This window comes from Nansenia antarctica, assembly GCF_963989245.1.
Source record: "Nansenia antarctica genome assembly, chromosome: 3".
In the NCBI taxonomy this organism is placed as follows: Eukaryota; Metazoa; Chordata; class Actinopteri; order Argentiniformes; family Microstomatidae; genus Nansenia; species Nansenia antarctica.
In genome coordinates this window covers 44,937,799-44,955,899 of record NC_137688.1, presented here as the reverse complement: position 1 = coordinate 44,955,899, position 18,101 = coordinate 44,937,799, and the positions used below count along the sequence as shown (strand labels likewise).

At 47.7% G+C, this 18,101-nt stretch overlaps 1 protein-coding gene across 1 annotated transcript; it reads right to left on the bottom strand.

Annotated features, from left to right (window-relative positions):
- Positions 1–141: 141 nt before the first annotated feature.
- Positions 142–17,272, bottom strand: dusp27 (dual specificity phosphatase 27; the record flags this gene model as incomplete). Its single annotated transcript, XM_080527301.1, has 6 exons — positions 142–227; positions 11,855–14,323; positions 15,639–15,856; positions 16,184–16,415; positions 16,922–17,040; positions 17,157–17,272. The coding sequence occupies 6 exons, from the start codon at positions 17,270–17,272 to the stop codon at positions 142–144; spliced, it is 3,240 nt and encodes a 1,079-aa protein (XP_080383427.1).
- Positions 17,273–18,101: the final 829 nt, after the last annotated feature.

The window sequence follows — 18,101 nt, the reverse complement described above, 5'->3', positions numbered from 1 at the left end:
TCATTCACATATCATACAAGCATACCACTCAGAAGGCATAGCCAATCAGCCAATACATGAAAATCAATTCTAAGTAGTGTGGACTTTCAGAAAACTACAGCTTAAGAGTCAGCTTGTATGTTAAAAAGTCTGGCTCACCCACTATGAGTCCACACTCTGTGGCATGGCGTCCGAGTCGGCTGCGCCCACCCTGCTCAGTTGGACCCTCTGACCAAGAGCGATCAAGACTGGCACAAGAACGTTGAACACAGCACGACTGGTGAAGATCTATCTTAGACTATATTCTCTCACTCAATCTCTCTCATCTCTGTAAAGACAATCTACTGTAAGCGAAATGGGCTACCGTTCTCACTGTCACAACCAGAACGTGCAAGTCTCCTGTACTTGTGTCTCTCTCTTGCTATCTTTCTATCTTTCTCTCTCCCTCCTCACTCTCTCCCTTATGGAAACGAAACAAAGACTGCAGCTGGTAGTACCCATAACGAAGCTTAATCAGTATTCAGCTGATTAGAGCTGTATGCAAATGTCACCCCCCGTTTCTCGTTAGGCAGAGGCATAGGCTTTGAAGTCCTGTAAGCAATTCATTTCGCACAGAGCTCTGAAAGCTTTCTGCATAATTCAACAATCTCCATGAATATTTATCAGCTCATTTGCATATTAATTGGATAGCTTTTATAGGAGCTTGTGTGCCAAATAAGCGCGCGCACACACACACACACACACACACACACACACACACACACACACACACACACACACACGTCTTCTAATTAGAGTTGCAGAGGAATGACTTTCCAAGCAAGTTACTTTTCAATTTGACAGTGCTGGTGGACCTGATGATGGAATGGAGCAAAGAATTAGGTAAAAGCTTCCAATACAATATAGCTTAGCTCAACACTGCACAAGGCCTATATAGTAAAGTGCAGAAATGCAACTGAAGTGTGGGGGTTCTTTTGAATTACAGCATTTTCCTGCATAATGCTAAGAATAAGACATTATATCAGCTAAACTCGCCCCAAAATGGCTGATTAGCCTACTTTAGCCTCTATAGTGACCTGCACATAGAACCGGAAAGATCTAGGCCTAATAGATTTGCATTGAAAATTCCTAACCAAAGTCTAGGCCTCCATAGTTGGAACAGCACAGGAAAAGTCATAGATAAGAGCTTGAGGGAGAAACAAAAAAGAAATACCTTTAAAGTGATTAAAACCTATTTACATTTCAGCAGTGCTGGGGTTCTACAGACCTAATTGGCACACAATGCATTATGCAAATACTTAAATTAATAGAATTCTAGATTAGAAATTAATTATGCTTTCATGTTATTGAAAGCTCAACTGCATGCAAACTCGATAAGGGAGAGAAAATTGAGAGCCAGCGAGACTGGGAAAATTTAGCATATTCAAATTACATTCAAATTGCAGCATGCAAAATATTCTTAAATATTCAATCAAACTGGAAAAGACACCTCGTCACATCTCAGTTGGACAAACCAGGATATCTGTTTGCATCCAAACTCTGGGTTAGATTAAAAGATTAAACATGAAACCTCATCATGGTCTATGACTCAACCATGTCACATCTCTGTAAAAAAAAAAAAAAAGTTTGATGATGGTAGTACAAGTTGTGAGGGGTCAAACCATACCAGCACACCTTACAGGTTGTTGCTTAATTTTGAGCTAGGCCTACACTAACAAGTAGGTCTAGGGTCAGTTAAATAGCTGTTGTTGAGTGACTTTAGTTTGAGCCAATTAAATTTCACTGGGAAAACCATGATGCAGCACTTGCAGGCCAGTGTATTCAGACCACCGGTACTGTCTTTGACTGACTACACTTGGCTAGAGATATTATGCCCAAAAACGAAAAACCACCAGTAGCAAAATAGGTGCTCCATCAACCCGCCTCCTGTTGGTCAAACGTAGCGGGAACAATAGCCTAATTGTTTTGTTCTGGTTGAGGCCAAACGTTTTTCAACAACGAAAGACATTTGTGAAATTATTAATTATATTAATATAGCTAACATAGTTATTTCTGGGTAGTATGGAAGTAGAGGATTTAGGTTCACAATGAGTTATTGCAATCGGAAAACATTAAGACCGTAGGAAGCCTCGGACAGTTGTGAGGTCCGCCTGCGCCAGGGCCACCTAATCCTGAAGCAGGAGGATTTCATCTGTTTATATGGGGGGCAAACCCATTATTAGCTGTTGCCCCTTTGTTATGAAGTATGTTGTAGTTATAGATGTTTTCCAAATTAAGAAAGTACACACACGTCCCCATGTCTTTATCAATGTTAGTTACAGCACCACCAGTATTAGCATAACGTAGGCTACTACAGACAGGATTTGTATTAGTCTACAAATGACATTCAGCCTACAGTTTCATTAATAATCCAGAGTACACTGGCTATGAAGAGGTCATCTTTTCCCAGCCAAATCCATCGACACTGCACATATTCGGCAATGCTATCTAACACACTTTTCAATAGGAAATTAATTATGTAAATGTATCTGCCTTTCATAATAATCAGATACCCCATCAGATTATTTTAGCAACGCGAAACTTTTTGTTTAGCAACATTGTTGTGACACAGTTCCATTCCAGCAATTAGTCCGACCCTTGTCGAGAAGTAGCCGTCTACTAGCTGGCTGAATGAATATGCAAACACTGGGCAGCTAGCTTGCCAGCCTATTAGCACACACACAAAAACAGCTAGCTGCTAGCTGTTTTCAGTCCAACCATTTAATGCTACAAATTCTAATTTGCTTGCGCAAACACGTGGTTGCTGATTACTGATCAAATATTCGAAATCATTATTGCTTTGTTTTGACATACTCGCAATGAATATGCAACGGGCATCGTGATCTACACAAAGAAGGGGACGTCCTTCCCTCGCCAATAATGCTAGGTAGCTAGCAGGCTAGTTTTCTTCTATTTTGTGCGAAGAAGTCCATCACTATAGAGTGGAGGTTTAAAGCTTTCAACATATAACTGGGTGTGATTTCTTGTATATTGTCCAAAAGCCAAGCTGAATAAAATAACGTCTAGGAATGAATATGTAAAACTGAGTAATGATTACCTGGTGCCGAACTCTCATGTTGACCCATTACTCCTCCGTCAGCCATATTGAATATTCAAAACAGCGCAGCCAGATGCAGCCGCGCAGCCCTCCCACCAGGGCTGATACTAGCTTCTCTGATACTAGCTTCTCTGATACTAGCTTCTCTGATACTAGCTGCCCTCCCACCAGGGCTGATACTAGCTTCTCTGATACTAGCTGCCCCACTACACTGGACAATACACTGAACACTGAGCACTTTAGTTAGTTTAATGTTGGTTGTTGTTGAATGTAATGTCTTAAATGTCTGATTGTTTGATTAATTGATTGTATATACGGTGTTGTGTTTTTATAAAAACCAATAAAAAACACCTGATACTAGCTGCCCTCCCACCAGGGCTGATACTAGCTTCTCTGATACTAGCTGCCCTCCCACCAGGGCTGATACTAGCTTCTCTGATACTAGCTGCCCTCCCACCAGGGCTGATACTAGCTTCTCTGATACTAGCTGCCCTCCCACCAGGGCTGGTACTAGCTTCTCTGATACTAGCTGCCCTCCCACCAGGGCTGATACTAGCTTCTCTGGTACTACCTGCCCTCCCACCAGGGCTGATACTAGCTTCTCTGGTACTACCTGCCCTCCCACCAGGGCTGATACTAGCTTCTCTGATACTAGCTGCCCTCCCACCAGGGCTGATACTAGCTTCTCTGGTACTACCTGCCCTCCCACCAGGGGCCAGGGCTGATACTTTAAATACATGTGAAATAATACTATTGTGCAATATGACAACCCTAGTCGTCTATCTGTACAGTATAGTACAGTGGATAGTGTACATCAGGGGTCCCCAAACTTTTTTCTGTGAGGGCCACATCATTTTTCCTTTCTGTGATGGGGGGCCTGGGTCGGTCTCTAACATAAAATAATATGGAACGGAGTGAAATGGAGGCGGTTGCGCAAAGCAATTGCGCGCAGGAGAGCACTGGTGGATGCAAACAAAGTCTAAACAGTTGAATTTGGATGGAATTTATACCTATAGTGATATGTCAATGAAATATAATCAGTTTTACAGTCTGATACATGAGGGAGGACCCTCATCATACACGGGGGGACCCATGAAGCAGGGCTGTCTGGGGGTCCTTAAACGAGCATCAAACACTTAATTTCTACCATTCTGGTGAATTGATATGCACCAATTTGTGACCTTTCTGCATCAATTTATGGTGGAAATGTCATTATTTATGCAAAGGAAAACACAATATTCAGGCACCAGATGATCAAAATATAATGTAATATAATGCAATATAAGGCTCTCAGGCATTCTGTACTTTCAAATATGTATTCTCCTTGAGCAGTCAACATCAACTATCAGCTATTTCACTAGCAAAAACTAAAGACAACTTATTTGCGAAACAGCGCTCCCGCCACCACGTCGGCGCAGTGCCGCTATTGCAGTCAGAAATGACAGAAATCCACCGAGTGCAACGCCTGTAGAAAATTGACGTTGTTCAAAGGGCCGGTCCAAGTGTGGGGGTGGGCCGTGTCCGGCCCGCGGGCCGTAGTTTGGGGACCCCTGGTGTACATAGCCTTTATTTATGTAAACCAGCTCCTTCCCTTCTTGTGATTTTTTTTTTTTAAGTTTTTTTTCTTCTTCCCTTTCCTAACACCAGGGGAGCCACCCCTCCTAAATTTCGTTGTTTGGTACCTGTACTGTAGCAATGACAATAAAGTCCATTCATTCATTCACTAGCTTCTCTGATACTAGCTTCTCTGATACTACCTGCCCTCCCACCAGGGCTGATACTAGCTTCTCTGATACTAGCTGCCCTCCCACCAGGGCTGATACTAGCTTCTCTGGTACTACCTGCCCTCCCACCAGGGCTGATACTAGCTTCTCTGATACTAGCTTCTCTGATACTACCTGCCCTCCCACCTGGGCTGATACTAGCTTCTCTGATACTAGCTGTGTTACGTCTGTGTTTACGACAGTTTGGGCTTTACGACATGTGCCGTATTACGTTTTGTGTTACACTCATGTTTGATTAAATGGAGTTGCCAGCTCCGACTACAAGCTCTGAGTTCGACTCCGTTATTGAACATAGCATTGGCGACGAAGATGGCTGATTGTTCTCTACCAACACCCCCTCCTTTCCTAGCAGTCCCGGCAGAACCACCGATTCCGTGGGGCCGCTGGATTTCCTCTTTCGAAACATACATCCTAGCTGCCGGCTTGGAGGATGTATCAGACAAGAGGAAATACGCGCTGTTGCGGCACTGCCTGGGAGCGGAGGGTCAGCGCGTGTTTGAAACTCTTGGCCCTGCGGCGAGATACACAGACGCTGTGGAACTATTGAAGCAACACTTCGCCCCTCCACAAAGCGCTCTTCTCCGCCGCGTCATATTCAGACGAAGACACCAACGAACAGGTGAGACAGTGACACAGTATGTGGCTGATCTGCGGGGTTTGGCGAGCGTATGCAAGTTCGGGACATTACAGAACGAAATGATAAGAGACCAACTCATCTTACACACGAACTGTGACAAGATTAGGGAAAAACTGTTACTGGAAAATGACGAACTTACATTATCAGCAGCTCTGAACATGGCGGTCCAGGTTGAAACAGCTTTAGAATGTGCAGTTAGTTTTTCAGCCTCTCCCAGCTCACCGGCAGAGGGCGCGCACAGCCTACAGGTGCCCCTCCTCCACGTGAGTGCAACCAGCGGCGGGGAGAGCATTTTACTGGCCTCTCGGTCACGCGACCAGCCACACCAGCCGTGTGGGAATTGCGGCTCTTCTGCACACAATTCAAGAGCTCAGACATGCCCAGCCCGTGGTAAAACCTGCTCCAACTGCGGGAGACTAAACCACTTTCACAAGGTCTGCAGGTCTGCCCCAGCTAGAGCTTCCCAGTCACCTACCACTGTCATCCATAATGTCAGCTCAGGACGAGCGCCATTCAAAACATGCTCGTTGATGGTTGGTGATGTCACTCTGCCGCTCCTCCTAGACACTGGAGCCACAGTGTCCCTTGTGAACTTGACGACTTATACACAGTTCTTCTCCCATGTGCCCCTGGGGTTGCCCTCCACCACCCTGCGTGGCTATGCCAACTCTAAGATTGACATTGTGGGCTCTTTTCAGCTGCCTGTGAAGTACGGGGAGAGGACACTGCCGGCTTTCAGGTTCAACGTTGCACGCCACGGGACCAACTTGTTAGGCCTCGACCTGTTCAACGCCCTCGGTTTCACCCTGCTAGACACAGCTGGCTCAGAGATTCACACCGTTTCCATCCCCTGGCAGCAACAGTGGCCTGCGCTGTTCAGCGGTGTAGGCTGCCTCGACACTTTTGCCCACCAGCCTCTGTTAGATCCTACAGTGATGCCTGTTATACAGCCCCTCCGCCGCTCCCCCCTGGCTCTCCGCGATGACATCTCCTCTCAACTACAGAGCATGCTCGATAGCGACATCATTGAGCAGGTGAATGCATCGCCTTGGATCTCCAACCTGGTGGTGGCGAAGAAGAAGTCTGGGGGGCTGCGCATCTGCGTGGATCTGAGAGCGGTAAACAAGGCCATCATCCCTGACAAATACCCCTTGCCAACGATAGAGGAGCTCACCGCCCAGTTCTACGGGTCCAGCGTGTTCTCTAAACTGGACCTCCGTCAGGGTTACCTCCAAGTGCCACTACACCCCGAGAGCCGCAACCTCACAGCGTTCATCACTCACAGAGGGGTTTTCCGCTACAAACGCATGGCTTTCGGTTTAAGCTCCGCCCCCAGCTGCTTCCAAAAGATCATGGCCTCCATCTTCGCTGGGATCCCAGGTGTGGCCATCTATCTTGATGACATCGTGGTTCACGGGGCCACCGTCGAGAGCCACGACGAGCGTCTCCACAGTGTGTTCAGTGCATTGGCCAAGCATCACCTCACACTCAATGGTGAGAAGTGTGTATTCGCCGCCCCAGCCATTGACTTTGTGGGGTTCCGCCTCTCAGCTGATGGCACGTACCCGCTGCACTCGAACACCGAGGCCATCCATCATGTCCCGGAGCCCACCACAGCCGCTCAGGTGGCCTCCTTTCTAGGCATGACGGCGTACTACCTCCGTTTCCTGCCACAGTACTCGGCCACAACCACACCACTGCGGAAGCTGTTGAAGCATGACGAGCCCTGGCTCTGGACGTCTGCCTGCTCAGACGCCGTACGCCTCCTGAAGGCCCAACTCACCTCGCCACCGGTCCTGGCGCATTTCGACCTGGCCAGCCCCACTCTTGTCACGTGCGACGCCTCTGCCACAGCCATTGGTGCGGTGATGTCCCAGCTGCAAGGGGGGGTGGAGAGACCGATCGCCTTCGCCTCCCGTGCTCTCAGCCCCACGGAACAGAAGTACTCGGTGGGGGAGCGGGAGGCCCTAGCATGCCTCTGGGCATGTGAGCGCTGGCACATGTACCTCTATGGACGGCTATTCACACTGAGGACAGACCACCAGGCCCTCATCACCCTCCTGGCCACGTCTGGCACCGGTCACAAGCCACTCCGCCTCCACCGCTGGGCCGACCGCCTGCAACAGTACAACTATCGGCTACAGTTCACGCCAGGACGAGACAACGTGGTAGCCGACTTGCTATCACGCGCAATCCCCAGCCCACCCACAGCCCCAACCTTGACCCCCGGACTGGACCAGGCTGAGCATGACCTCGTCCAGCTCCTCCACACACCCCTTCAGGAGACGGTGTCGCTGAAGGAGCTCCGGGATGCCTCAGCCGATGACCCCACCCTCTCTACACTCTCAACCTACATCACGCAAGGGTGGCCGGTAAGAGTACCTGACGAGCTACTCACTTACTCCAGGATCAGGGAGGAGTTGTCGGTTTGGAATGACACCTGTGTCGCTCGCGGGTTCTGCACTGTGGTCCCAGGTGTCCTTCGGGCGCGTATCCTTGCTATGGCGCACGAGGGTCACCTGGGCATAGTCAGGCTCAAACAGCGCTGTCGTGAGGTTGTGTGGTGGCCAGGCATCGACAGGGAACTCGAAACCCTGGTCAAGGATTGCACTGCCTGTCTCCTTAGTGGTAAGACCAGGGCTCCAGCTCCACCCCCGCCCATGCAGCCGTTGGACTGGCCATCTCAACCCTGGGAGCACCTGCAACTGGATATCTGCGGCGAGCTGCATGGGGTACCACATCACCAGCGTTTTCTCGTTGTGACCTACGACCTCCACTCTAAGTGGCCAGAGGTGACACCTGTGGGCTCGGTCACAGCAAAGGTGCTGATCGACATTCTCGACGCTCTGTTTGCGCGTTGGGGCCTGCCCAAGAGGATCACGACTGACAACGGTCCTCAAATGGTTTCCCATGAACTGTCCTCCTATTTAGTGGGTAAAGGGATCCACCACATCCGCACAGCGTTCTACCACCCTGCTGCGAACGGGGGGGTGGAACGGCTGAACCAAACACTGAAGAATGGCATCAGGGCCCACCTGGCACAAGGGTGCACGCTCACCACCAGCCTCCTCCAGACGCTGTTGCATTATCGGGCCACGCGACACGCCACTACAGGAGTCTCCCCAGCCTCCCTCATGCTGGGGCGGGAGCTCCAGCTGCCTCTCGATAGGCTCCGCCCTACACTAGCTCAGCCCCCGGTCCATCCAGTTCAAGCCACAGTCACCAAACACCAGCGCTTGATGAAGGATCGTTTCGACAGGGCCAGACGTGCTAGGCCACCTGTCATCGCTGTGTCGGACTGGGTCAGGATCCGACGACCTCATCGGGACAACAAACTCCAGTCGTTTTGGTCTGACCCTGTCCAGGTCAGCAAACAGCTTGGCCCGGCCTCGTTTAGGCTCGCCGACGGCACTCGCTGGCATGCTACCCGCCTGCGTAAGGTGCAGCCTCCCCCTGGCCCAGCGCTGAGTGTGGCCTCTTCCACAGTCTTGCCAGCCGCACGGTTGGATGAAGCAGCAACCCCGGCCTACCAGGCTCAGCCCCAAGGCGTGGAGCCGCCACCAGTGGCTGTGGCTGCACCAGAGCCACGTCTGGTTCGAGCACGCAACAGGCCCGAGCACTTGCGTGATTACATGACTGAGTATCACACCTAGGTTGTGTGAGGGGGGGGGAAATGTTACGTCTGTGTTTACGACAGTTTGGGCTTTACGACATGTGCCGTATTACGTTTTGTGTTACACTCATGTTTGATTAAATGGAGTTGCCAGCTCCGACTACAAGCTCTGAGTTCGACTCCGTTATTGAACATAGCAAGCTGCCCTCCCACCAGGGCTGATACTAGCTTCTCTGATACTAGCTGCCCTCCCACCAGGGCTGATACTAGCTTCTCTGGTACTACCTGCCCTCCCACCAGGGCTGATACTAGCTTCTCTGATACTAGCTTCTCTGATACTACCTGCCCTCCCACCAGGGCTGATACTAGCTTCTCTGATACTAGCTTCTCTGATACTAGCTTCTCTGATAGGTTCTCTGATACTAGCTGCCCACACTGGTTGGACGGAAGAAGACTTCTAATCATAGTTGTCACATTAATATTAACATTTGCATAAACCCAAAATGTGTATTACACTAACTCTAAACGTGATAAAGAAAATAACTCGCGGGCGCATGCTCAGCAACTGTTCTGACGATATTTGTTAATTTCTTCTAGTTTGACCATAGTGACCTTTCTCCCCACCTGGCATTTTCGGACATCCAAAACTGATCAGGGCATCGGTTTGACATCGGTTTGAAATCAAATTGACATTGAAACCCTAGTAATAATTTAAATGGATATCGATAGGGATGTAGTGGTAATGAAGAGAAATGGGTTTGTAAACCTTATTTGTGAATGTGGGCAAATTAATTCTGCATATAAAACAGCAGATTAAATGCAGCCCAAATAGACTGTAATTTGACTTTGATCATCTGGTTTTTACATGTTGATTAGACTTTTGTTGTTGTTGTCATCTCTGATGGTTTCTGTATTCTGTATGGAGGGTGTGACAGACAGAATTCGAACCCTGGTCTGAAGTCCAAAACACCGACTTTAGGCCAAGAGAATGTCTGAGGGCTACCTATAAGACTGCAAATTACTGCCACCTCAAGGGTAACATACTTTCTAATTTGACCTTGCTGTCTTCCTATGGTCCAGTATTCTCATCCATTTCTTCCTGAAAACTGAAAACCTAATTGTCATTATAGTACATACAGTAAGTAGGTCACCTCACCTACGGCATCTGCAACTGGTTCTCCAGCTGCACAACAGCGGAGAGAAATGCGCTACAGAGAGTAGTGAGAACAGCACAGAAGATCACCGGCGCCCCCCTCCCCTCTCTGGAAGAGCTGTACAACACACGCTGTCTCAGGAAGGCCTCAAAGATCTCCAGGGACCCGACCCACCCTGGGCACGTACACTTTACCAGGCTGCCCTCGAAAAGGAGGTACAGGACCCCGGCCGCTAAGACAAACAGACTGAAGAACTGCTTCTACCACAGGGCCGTCCAGGCCCTGAACACAGCAAAGACCTAAGTTCTGGGCCCTGGACAGTCTGGACGGATTGTATGGCAGCTGCTGGACTGAAAAAATCAGGTGTAGTGCTGAGGCACAAACATGTACATTTCAAGCCTGCAAACTGTGACACTTTAAATAACGTGAAAAAATACTATTGTGCAATATGACAACCCTAGTTGACTATCTGTGCAGTATAGTACAGTGGATTGTGTACATAGCCTTTATTTATGTAAACCAGCTCCTTACCTTCTTGTGATTTTTTTCTTTTTCTAAAAGTGTTTTTTTTCCCCCTTTCCTAACACCAGGGGAGCCACCCCTCCTAAATTTCGTTGTTTGGTACCTGTACTGTAGCAATGACAATAAAGTCCATTCATTCATTCATTCATTCATTCATAATAAAGAACATGTATTGTTCATTGTTTAGAGAAGATTGTGAAGAAGATAATCAACACTAATCACCAATAAGATGAAGGAAGGAGACAGAACATTTGGTTAAAGATTTATTGTGGTTACAAATGCTTAGAAGTGGGGTTGAATTTGTCCTCCACAAATGCATATTTTATGTCATGAACATGTAAAACATCATGTTTGATTTTATTGATTATTTACCATCAGTAGAACAGAAAACAGGAGTGTTTTTGACTTTCAGAAGTAGCTGGACTACCAAGTCCTTCAGAACTTTTATGAATATGCATATTCATCTCCTGTGGTTTTAGTTTTTATTATTTCACCTTTATTTATACAGGTCAGTCAATTAACACATTCTTATTTACAATGACATTCTACGCAACAGTTGACCAAACTTGTTAGAGTATGGAAAGCACAGTGCTAAGTTATTTTACCTTATAAATTATAACGCTTGAGTACGTAATTTCTGTTCATCATAATGATCCATAAGAACACTTCAACCTACAGTTGAATCAATAACATCTCTCACACTCTTGGAAAGAGCATTAAGTTGGAACACAAGCACAATTCTAGGTATAAATCCCTGTGGACTAGCTGCAGCATAGGGATAGAGAAATATACATTTGCCCTAAGAAGCACTGGATTGAGATTCCCTTCTTCATAAGTGTGCAACTCTGCCTTTTGATTTCCATCTGTTTGATTATGATTCACTTCTTTTAGAACTCTGTGACTTGGATTCTTGTTGTGCCCTCCAAGCAGCAACAACCTCATCATTTTCCATTTCCGCTGTGGCCCTAGCCCTCGATCTCTGTCTAGCCTGGTTGATGAAAGTTGCAACATCGTCTTCTTCCTCTTCTTCTTTTCTCCCTCTCCTCCCCTCTGTCTCTCCACTGTCACATTGTGAGTAATGGGTGAACTTTCTCTTTGCTGTGTAACTCTCCTCTTCCTTTTCGTCCTCATCATAGGATCTCCCAGCTCTATTGTAGCCGTGTGGTTCCAACAAGCCATTGGAGTTATCTAAAGATGACCTCCTGGACCAGTTAGGTGGTTCAGGGCTTGAGTCACAGCTTGACTCTGTATTGTTCCGGAACCTGGACCGGTATCTTGATGTGATGCCATATTCTTCCTCATCTTCCTCCTCAGCATATGAGATTCTCCGACTAGAGAAGTCATACTCGGAGGGTTCTGGGGCTGCATCATAGTTGGCGTTGGATATCCCAGGTTCAGTTCTATCGGTACTGTAGGGTGCTGGCTTCGTTTGGGGAGGTCTAACACTGTTGAGCCAATCGTCGATGCTGGTGTTCTTGTTTTTCTCCAGGACTGTGTTGAGATTTAGTCTGCCAGAGAGACCATAGCTCCGTGTATGTTTCGGTTTCTCGCTGGTAGACTTTCCTTTTAAGTAGTCATCCTCTTCTTTCTCTTCCTCCTCTTCCTTGGGCTTCTTCTTCTTGTATAATGTACTGCGCTTGTTGTCCTCAGTGATCTTCTTCACCTCATAGCAAGCCATCTTGTCCCTCATTTCCGTCTTCATCTCCTTGTCCATGGAGTCCAGCTTGCGCAGATCGACCTGGTCCTGGAAGAGACTATAGAGGGGCACACTGGTCTTGGTGATCTTGCTCCTGCGGGAGCCCAGCCCGGTGACATCTGAGATACTGGAGGCCCCACTGGCAGAAAGCACAGACTCAGCCCTGCCGTTGCCACCGCGGGATCGCAAGCTGGAGTATGATGCCCCACTCAGTATGGAGGCCTTGTCATCATCCATACCCCGCCCTTGCCCCATGCTGGACCCACCAAAACTGAGCACCGATCCAGCACGTGAGGGGGGCAGGCTCATCTCATTTTGCTTTTGGATAAGCGTCTCGCTCACCACATTGGCAATCCAGTTCTGGATGCTGGCCAGGTTCACCATGGGCTCACCACCAGGCCCCTGCACTGTGGGAACAGGAGGGACCATGGGGACGTGAGGCAGGCTCTGAGGCAGACCCATGGATTGGGATCTAGTGCTGCGGGCCTGTGACAGGACAGAGGACCTGCCACTCAGCATGGACATGTTGTCATCATTGGCGACACTCGGGGCAGCTGAGACGCCGGCTCCTGCCCAGAAAGCAGTGAGGGGCACGGTGCTTCCACTAAGAGAGCTTTCAGTCTCCCAGCCACACATGGATTGACTTTCCTCTAGCGTCTTCCGTGAGCGCGCCAGGACCTCCTCGCGCCGCTGCCTCCTCTTGACCGTGGCTGAGTCCTCGCCCCGGGTCATCTGCACAATATCATCTTTGTCGTCCTCGCCCAGCCGTTTCTGCTGCTTTAGCTTCCATGTCTGGTAGGCTGTCAGGTTGACGTCCTCCAGTGCCGGCGTGCGTGCCTCAGCTTTCTCCCCACCACCACCCTCAGCAGCTATTTCTCCCTCCGCATCCTTCTTGTTCCAGCCAAACTGGATCCTTTTTACACGCCAACGCTCTAGGGGTGTTAGGTTCTCCTTGTTCCTCTTACAGAAGTTGTACATCGAGCTGGTGTCCGAGAGCACGCTCTCAACGTCGTCATCAATCTTCTTCCCTTCTGAGGCAGTGCTTTCGCTGTCATTGTCCTCCTTTTTGCGGTAACGGGCTGCTGCCTGCTCCTCAATCTCCCTCAGACGCTGTTTCCACAGGTCGGAGTAGCTGCTGCAGCTAGCAGTGGATACGGAATCCGAGGCAGCCCGGCGCGGCCGCCGCTTCAGCTGCTCCTTCAGAGCCTGCACATCCTCGCTGGTCACGCTCTCCAAGTCCTCGTACCCTTCAGGCCGGGGCTGATGCATGCCCTCCAGGAGGGATTCTCCATCCTCCCCATCACACATCAGCTGAGCCTCCCACCACTCCTCGCTCTGGTACTTCTCATTCCTACGCTGCCACTCGCGAATCATGCTACCCACGTCATCGTCTTCCTCGCCTTTCCCAGAGAGTCCCAGATCCTCTGTCTCCCCCTGCTGGTCCTGCCCATTATGCTCTCCGATCAGACCAGACCTCAGTGCAGCTGCTGCTGCGGAGGAGGCTACGCTACTCATCACGCTGACGCCATCCTCCTCCTCCTCTACCATGATGGAGTGTGCCTTCACTCCCAGCATGCTCTGCTCCTCGTCTAGGCAAGCGTGGGCGTCAATGACGGAGCACTGGCTGAGAGTGTCATCATCGTCGTCATCACGCTCCTCCAGCAGTGTTTCGTTGAGCTGGCGCAACTGCTTCAGGAAGGTTTCATTGGGGTTGATGGGCCGCTTCTTCCTCAGAGCAGTCAGGGCCTCCATGATGGTCATGTGTTGGAAGATCATAAGGTAGGCCGCCACCAGGACCGCCGAGCGACTAATGCCCATCATGGAGTCCACCAGAACCTTGCCTACAGAAGCCAAAACAAAGATACAAACATAGTTATACACAGTTGAAGATTTACTTACAGAATGTAGTTTCTCTTGAATTTGCTCAGATTAAATACCTTGGAAAAGCCTGATAATAGTATTTTCAGATTGTGTATGCAGCATATAGAGTATTTAAGTGTAATGACATCAGTGTATATTCATTAATGCTTTATTTTGTAGCTGGGTGTTTGACAGAATTCACAGAATTCACAATAGGGTGATTGCAGCTGCACCCTGTAATGAAAGTCTCTGACCAACAGGGGGCTGTCTCTACTTTCAATTGGTTTTGTATCACTCAGATAACGCATGCTTTGCTGAAACCTCCTAGTTGCTACATCATCATAGAGGAGCGTCACAAGACCACACAGGCAAAAGGGCACCATTGCCTCATTGCCCCGCCACTCACAAAGTGCCCCCCACCCCCATCTGTGGTGCCGTTTCTTGATAAACAGCACCTGCCTTTCCTTAACTCTGTGTACAGCCCTGGGCAAACACTACATAATAACACAGTGCGGCCTGACATTTAACATGATTCAAACAGCTATATATTTAATTAACTAAGGATTGCTCAATGGATCTATTTGGTTTTGATCACCCTAATGTGAAGCTTAGAACCTGACTCACTCACCCCTAACAGAGATCATACATATCCCTGTCAGAATGCTTCCTAAAAATAAGACCCTGGTCATGAGTGGATGACTGCAATTCTCAATTACTGTAAATGAATTTAATTTTGTTCATCCCTCAGAGGCAGCATTATTAGGAGAGCATAGCCAGATCACAAATATATCTTCCTCCTCCACATTTGATGCAAGCACACTAACACCATATCACAGACTTCATGTTATCACAAGAAATGCCCTATACAGTACTTGAGTACAGTACAATACTTTATATGTGTAATGTTACATTATGATGCGGTATTGATCTATCATTGCATTGATATATTGTTTTAATGTTCTTGCATTAAGTGTTATGATAAGAAACATTTGTGGGATTCTCTAGCTACTGCCCAAACTAACAACCCAAGCTAACAGCCAGATGTTGTGGTCACCTGACATTGTCTTTCCACTCAAGTCTTTCAGAGAGTAAGGAAAATATGGATTGATTTACTATGTTAATGGGCACCATATAATGTTGGAACCAAAATATCCATGAAGGCAGTAACTTTCTGGTGAAAATTACTAATGGTATTGTTAGAGTTTAGTGCCAACATGATCAGCAGTTCGCCAAACCATTGCTCTGGTACCTACTTTCCACACAGGGTCTATGTATGTTCCTTGAGTGAGCACTCACCCTTGTGTGTGAGCAAAGCCTCGTCCAGGAACTCTGCGGCCGTGCGGAAGTGAGGTGAGATGTCCGCCTCTGTGAAGTCGTCCACCTCGATGCCCATGTACTGTATGTTCATGCCAGAATAGAAGCTCTCTCCTGTGTAGACGCCCGTACCATGGGCCGTGTTTAGGATGTGGGTGATGCCCATGCGCTTCAAACGGCCTTTATTAACCGCCACGGATCTGCAGAGTAAGGAAGAGCCAAAGTTATTGTTGCCACAGTATCAGCTATAGTAACTAATGACCAACACACATACAGATGGTACACTAAGAGTAGATCATTTTTAATTTGTATTGAGCCAATTGAGAACATGTTTTTAGTAGTTTATAAAGACTCTGCCGTATGTAGTTGAAAACGGTTACATTTCCACTTAGGGCATAACTTGTTCCTGTGTGTAAATGTGTGTGTGTGTGTGTGTGTGTGTGTGTGTGTGTGTGTTTGCAGGAGGGGTGAGGAGGCATATAATCTGCCTTCTTAATATAAAAAATATAGAAGGCTTGGCGACTCACTTCTCGCCGATGAATATGTTGGGCCACACCTCATCCACAGCGTTTAAGGGGGACTCCAAACGATCCTGCACCATGGCCCGCTGGATGTCCAGCACACAGGGGGTGTTGTAGGGACTCCTGTCGTCGATCATGTCCTTAACACGGTTGTAGAGGTCCTCCACCATGAGCTGTTCGGCACTCTCCCGCATGCTTTCTGGAATGGAATCATTCCTCACCCGCCGTGGTTTCAGCTCTGTGGAGAAACCAGCCAGAACAGTCTCAGAGATACGCTCCGATGTGCATACACGTTTATTCTACAACATTACATCTTGATGTTTATTCTACACATTTTCAGTGCGCCAAATCATGTCTAAAATTCATGTATAAACCAAAATTAACAATTGATAAACAATTCCAAGGAAACCAAGAGCATGTGTATGTGAACTCAATGAGTTATTATGGATGGAACATTCTGTGATTCATTCCTTGTGATTCACACCTATGGAGGACTTTATAAACATGAATCTATTCAATATTTTTGGGGTCATTGGTCGTCCCCCTCCTGGTTTACACCATGTATTGTAATCATTTGAAAGATTTTATCTTGATATATCCATTGTCCACTACAGTATATCAGCATCAACAGCATTTGGCTGATGGTCAGTGGTTCAGTAGACGGGTCAGGTGGCTAACTCAAGAATCCTGTTATGTGAGGTACGGTACCCCATAGTTAAAGCAAAGTAGCGATGGCTGTCTCACCCTCGTTGATTATCTGTTTGGCGGCGATCGCCGAGGAGAGGTGTATGGGCTCCATGAAGATGCTCTCTGCGTCCGAGCCTGATATCATGGAGAATCTGGACTCTGAGATCATTGAGAAACTGTGAAGGTGTAGAGGGGGGACAATGGTCAAGAAGAAGACAGGATGTTAGTAGTGGTCAAGGTTAGTAGTGGTCAGTGTCAGACATAACGCTGCAGTTAGCTAGAAGTTTCTCACCTGCTGGGGGAGGGACTACGCAGGTAGTGAGACTGGATCGTTTTGACATTGGCTTCCTCTTCCCCATCAGGTACTGCCTGATCACCCTCCTCCGTGGTCTCACTTGGTGACGCCATGGCAACACAATCCCTGCCTTATTGTCAGATCTGGCAGTACTGATTTGTACTGATTTGCACTGTAATATAGAAAAGGCATCTGAATGCAGCATATGAAAAACTACAGGGCTACAAGGTTCACATAATACTACGAAGTTAACATCCTAATCATTCAAAAATACACAGGATAACAGAACAACAGGGCTTTGTTGGCCTGAAAGGAGGTGTGTAATTTATCTCAGGAGTGTTTCTATTTAAATTCTGCCACAACCATTTGCATCATAGTGTACCTTTGGAAAAGGCAAGAGCAGAAATGGCAAGGGGTGACTGGAGCTGAATAACAATAACATTCTTCAACATGCTGCGCTCAATGTTTTACCAATGAAGTGGGATTGTACATGTAGTATTTCTCAATGTGTTTGTAGAGAGAGAAATACTGTAGAGACATTTAAAAAAACACATATACATCATCACCTCATCAAGTTAACAGGTAACCACAACTCAGTGGCTACTCTCTATAGTGAACCCATTAGAGTGTGTGTGTGTGTGTGTGTGTGTGTGTGTGTGTGTGTGTGTGTGACAGAGAAAACATCAAGCCAGCATGCATATCTATTTTTAGCACCAAGGACAGCTGCCCTGGGTCTGTCAAGGCCTTGTGGTGTGACAAGACATAAAGAGTAACAGAAAGAAAGAGTGAGAAGGTTGAGACAAAAAAAAATCCACAGGACTGGACACATCTCAAGGTTCTACCTTTACCGTGTTCCTTAAATGTCTAAAAGGCGTCTTACCTGAGAGCTGTTTTCTGGCAGTTGGTCCGCTTATTAGAGTGGAACACTGGAACTGTGGTACG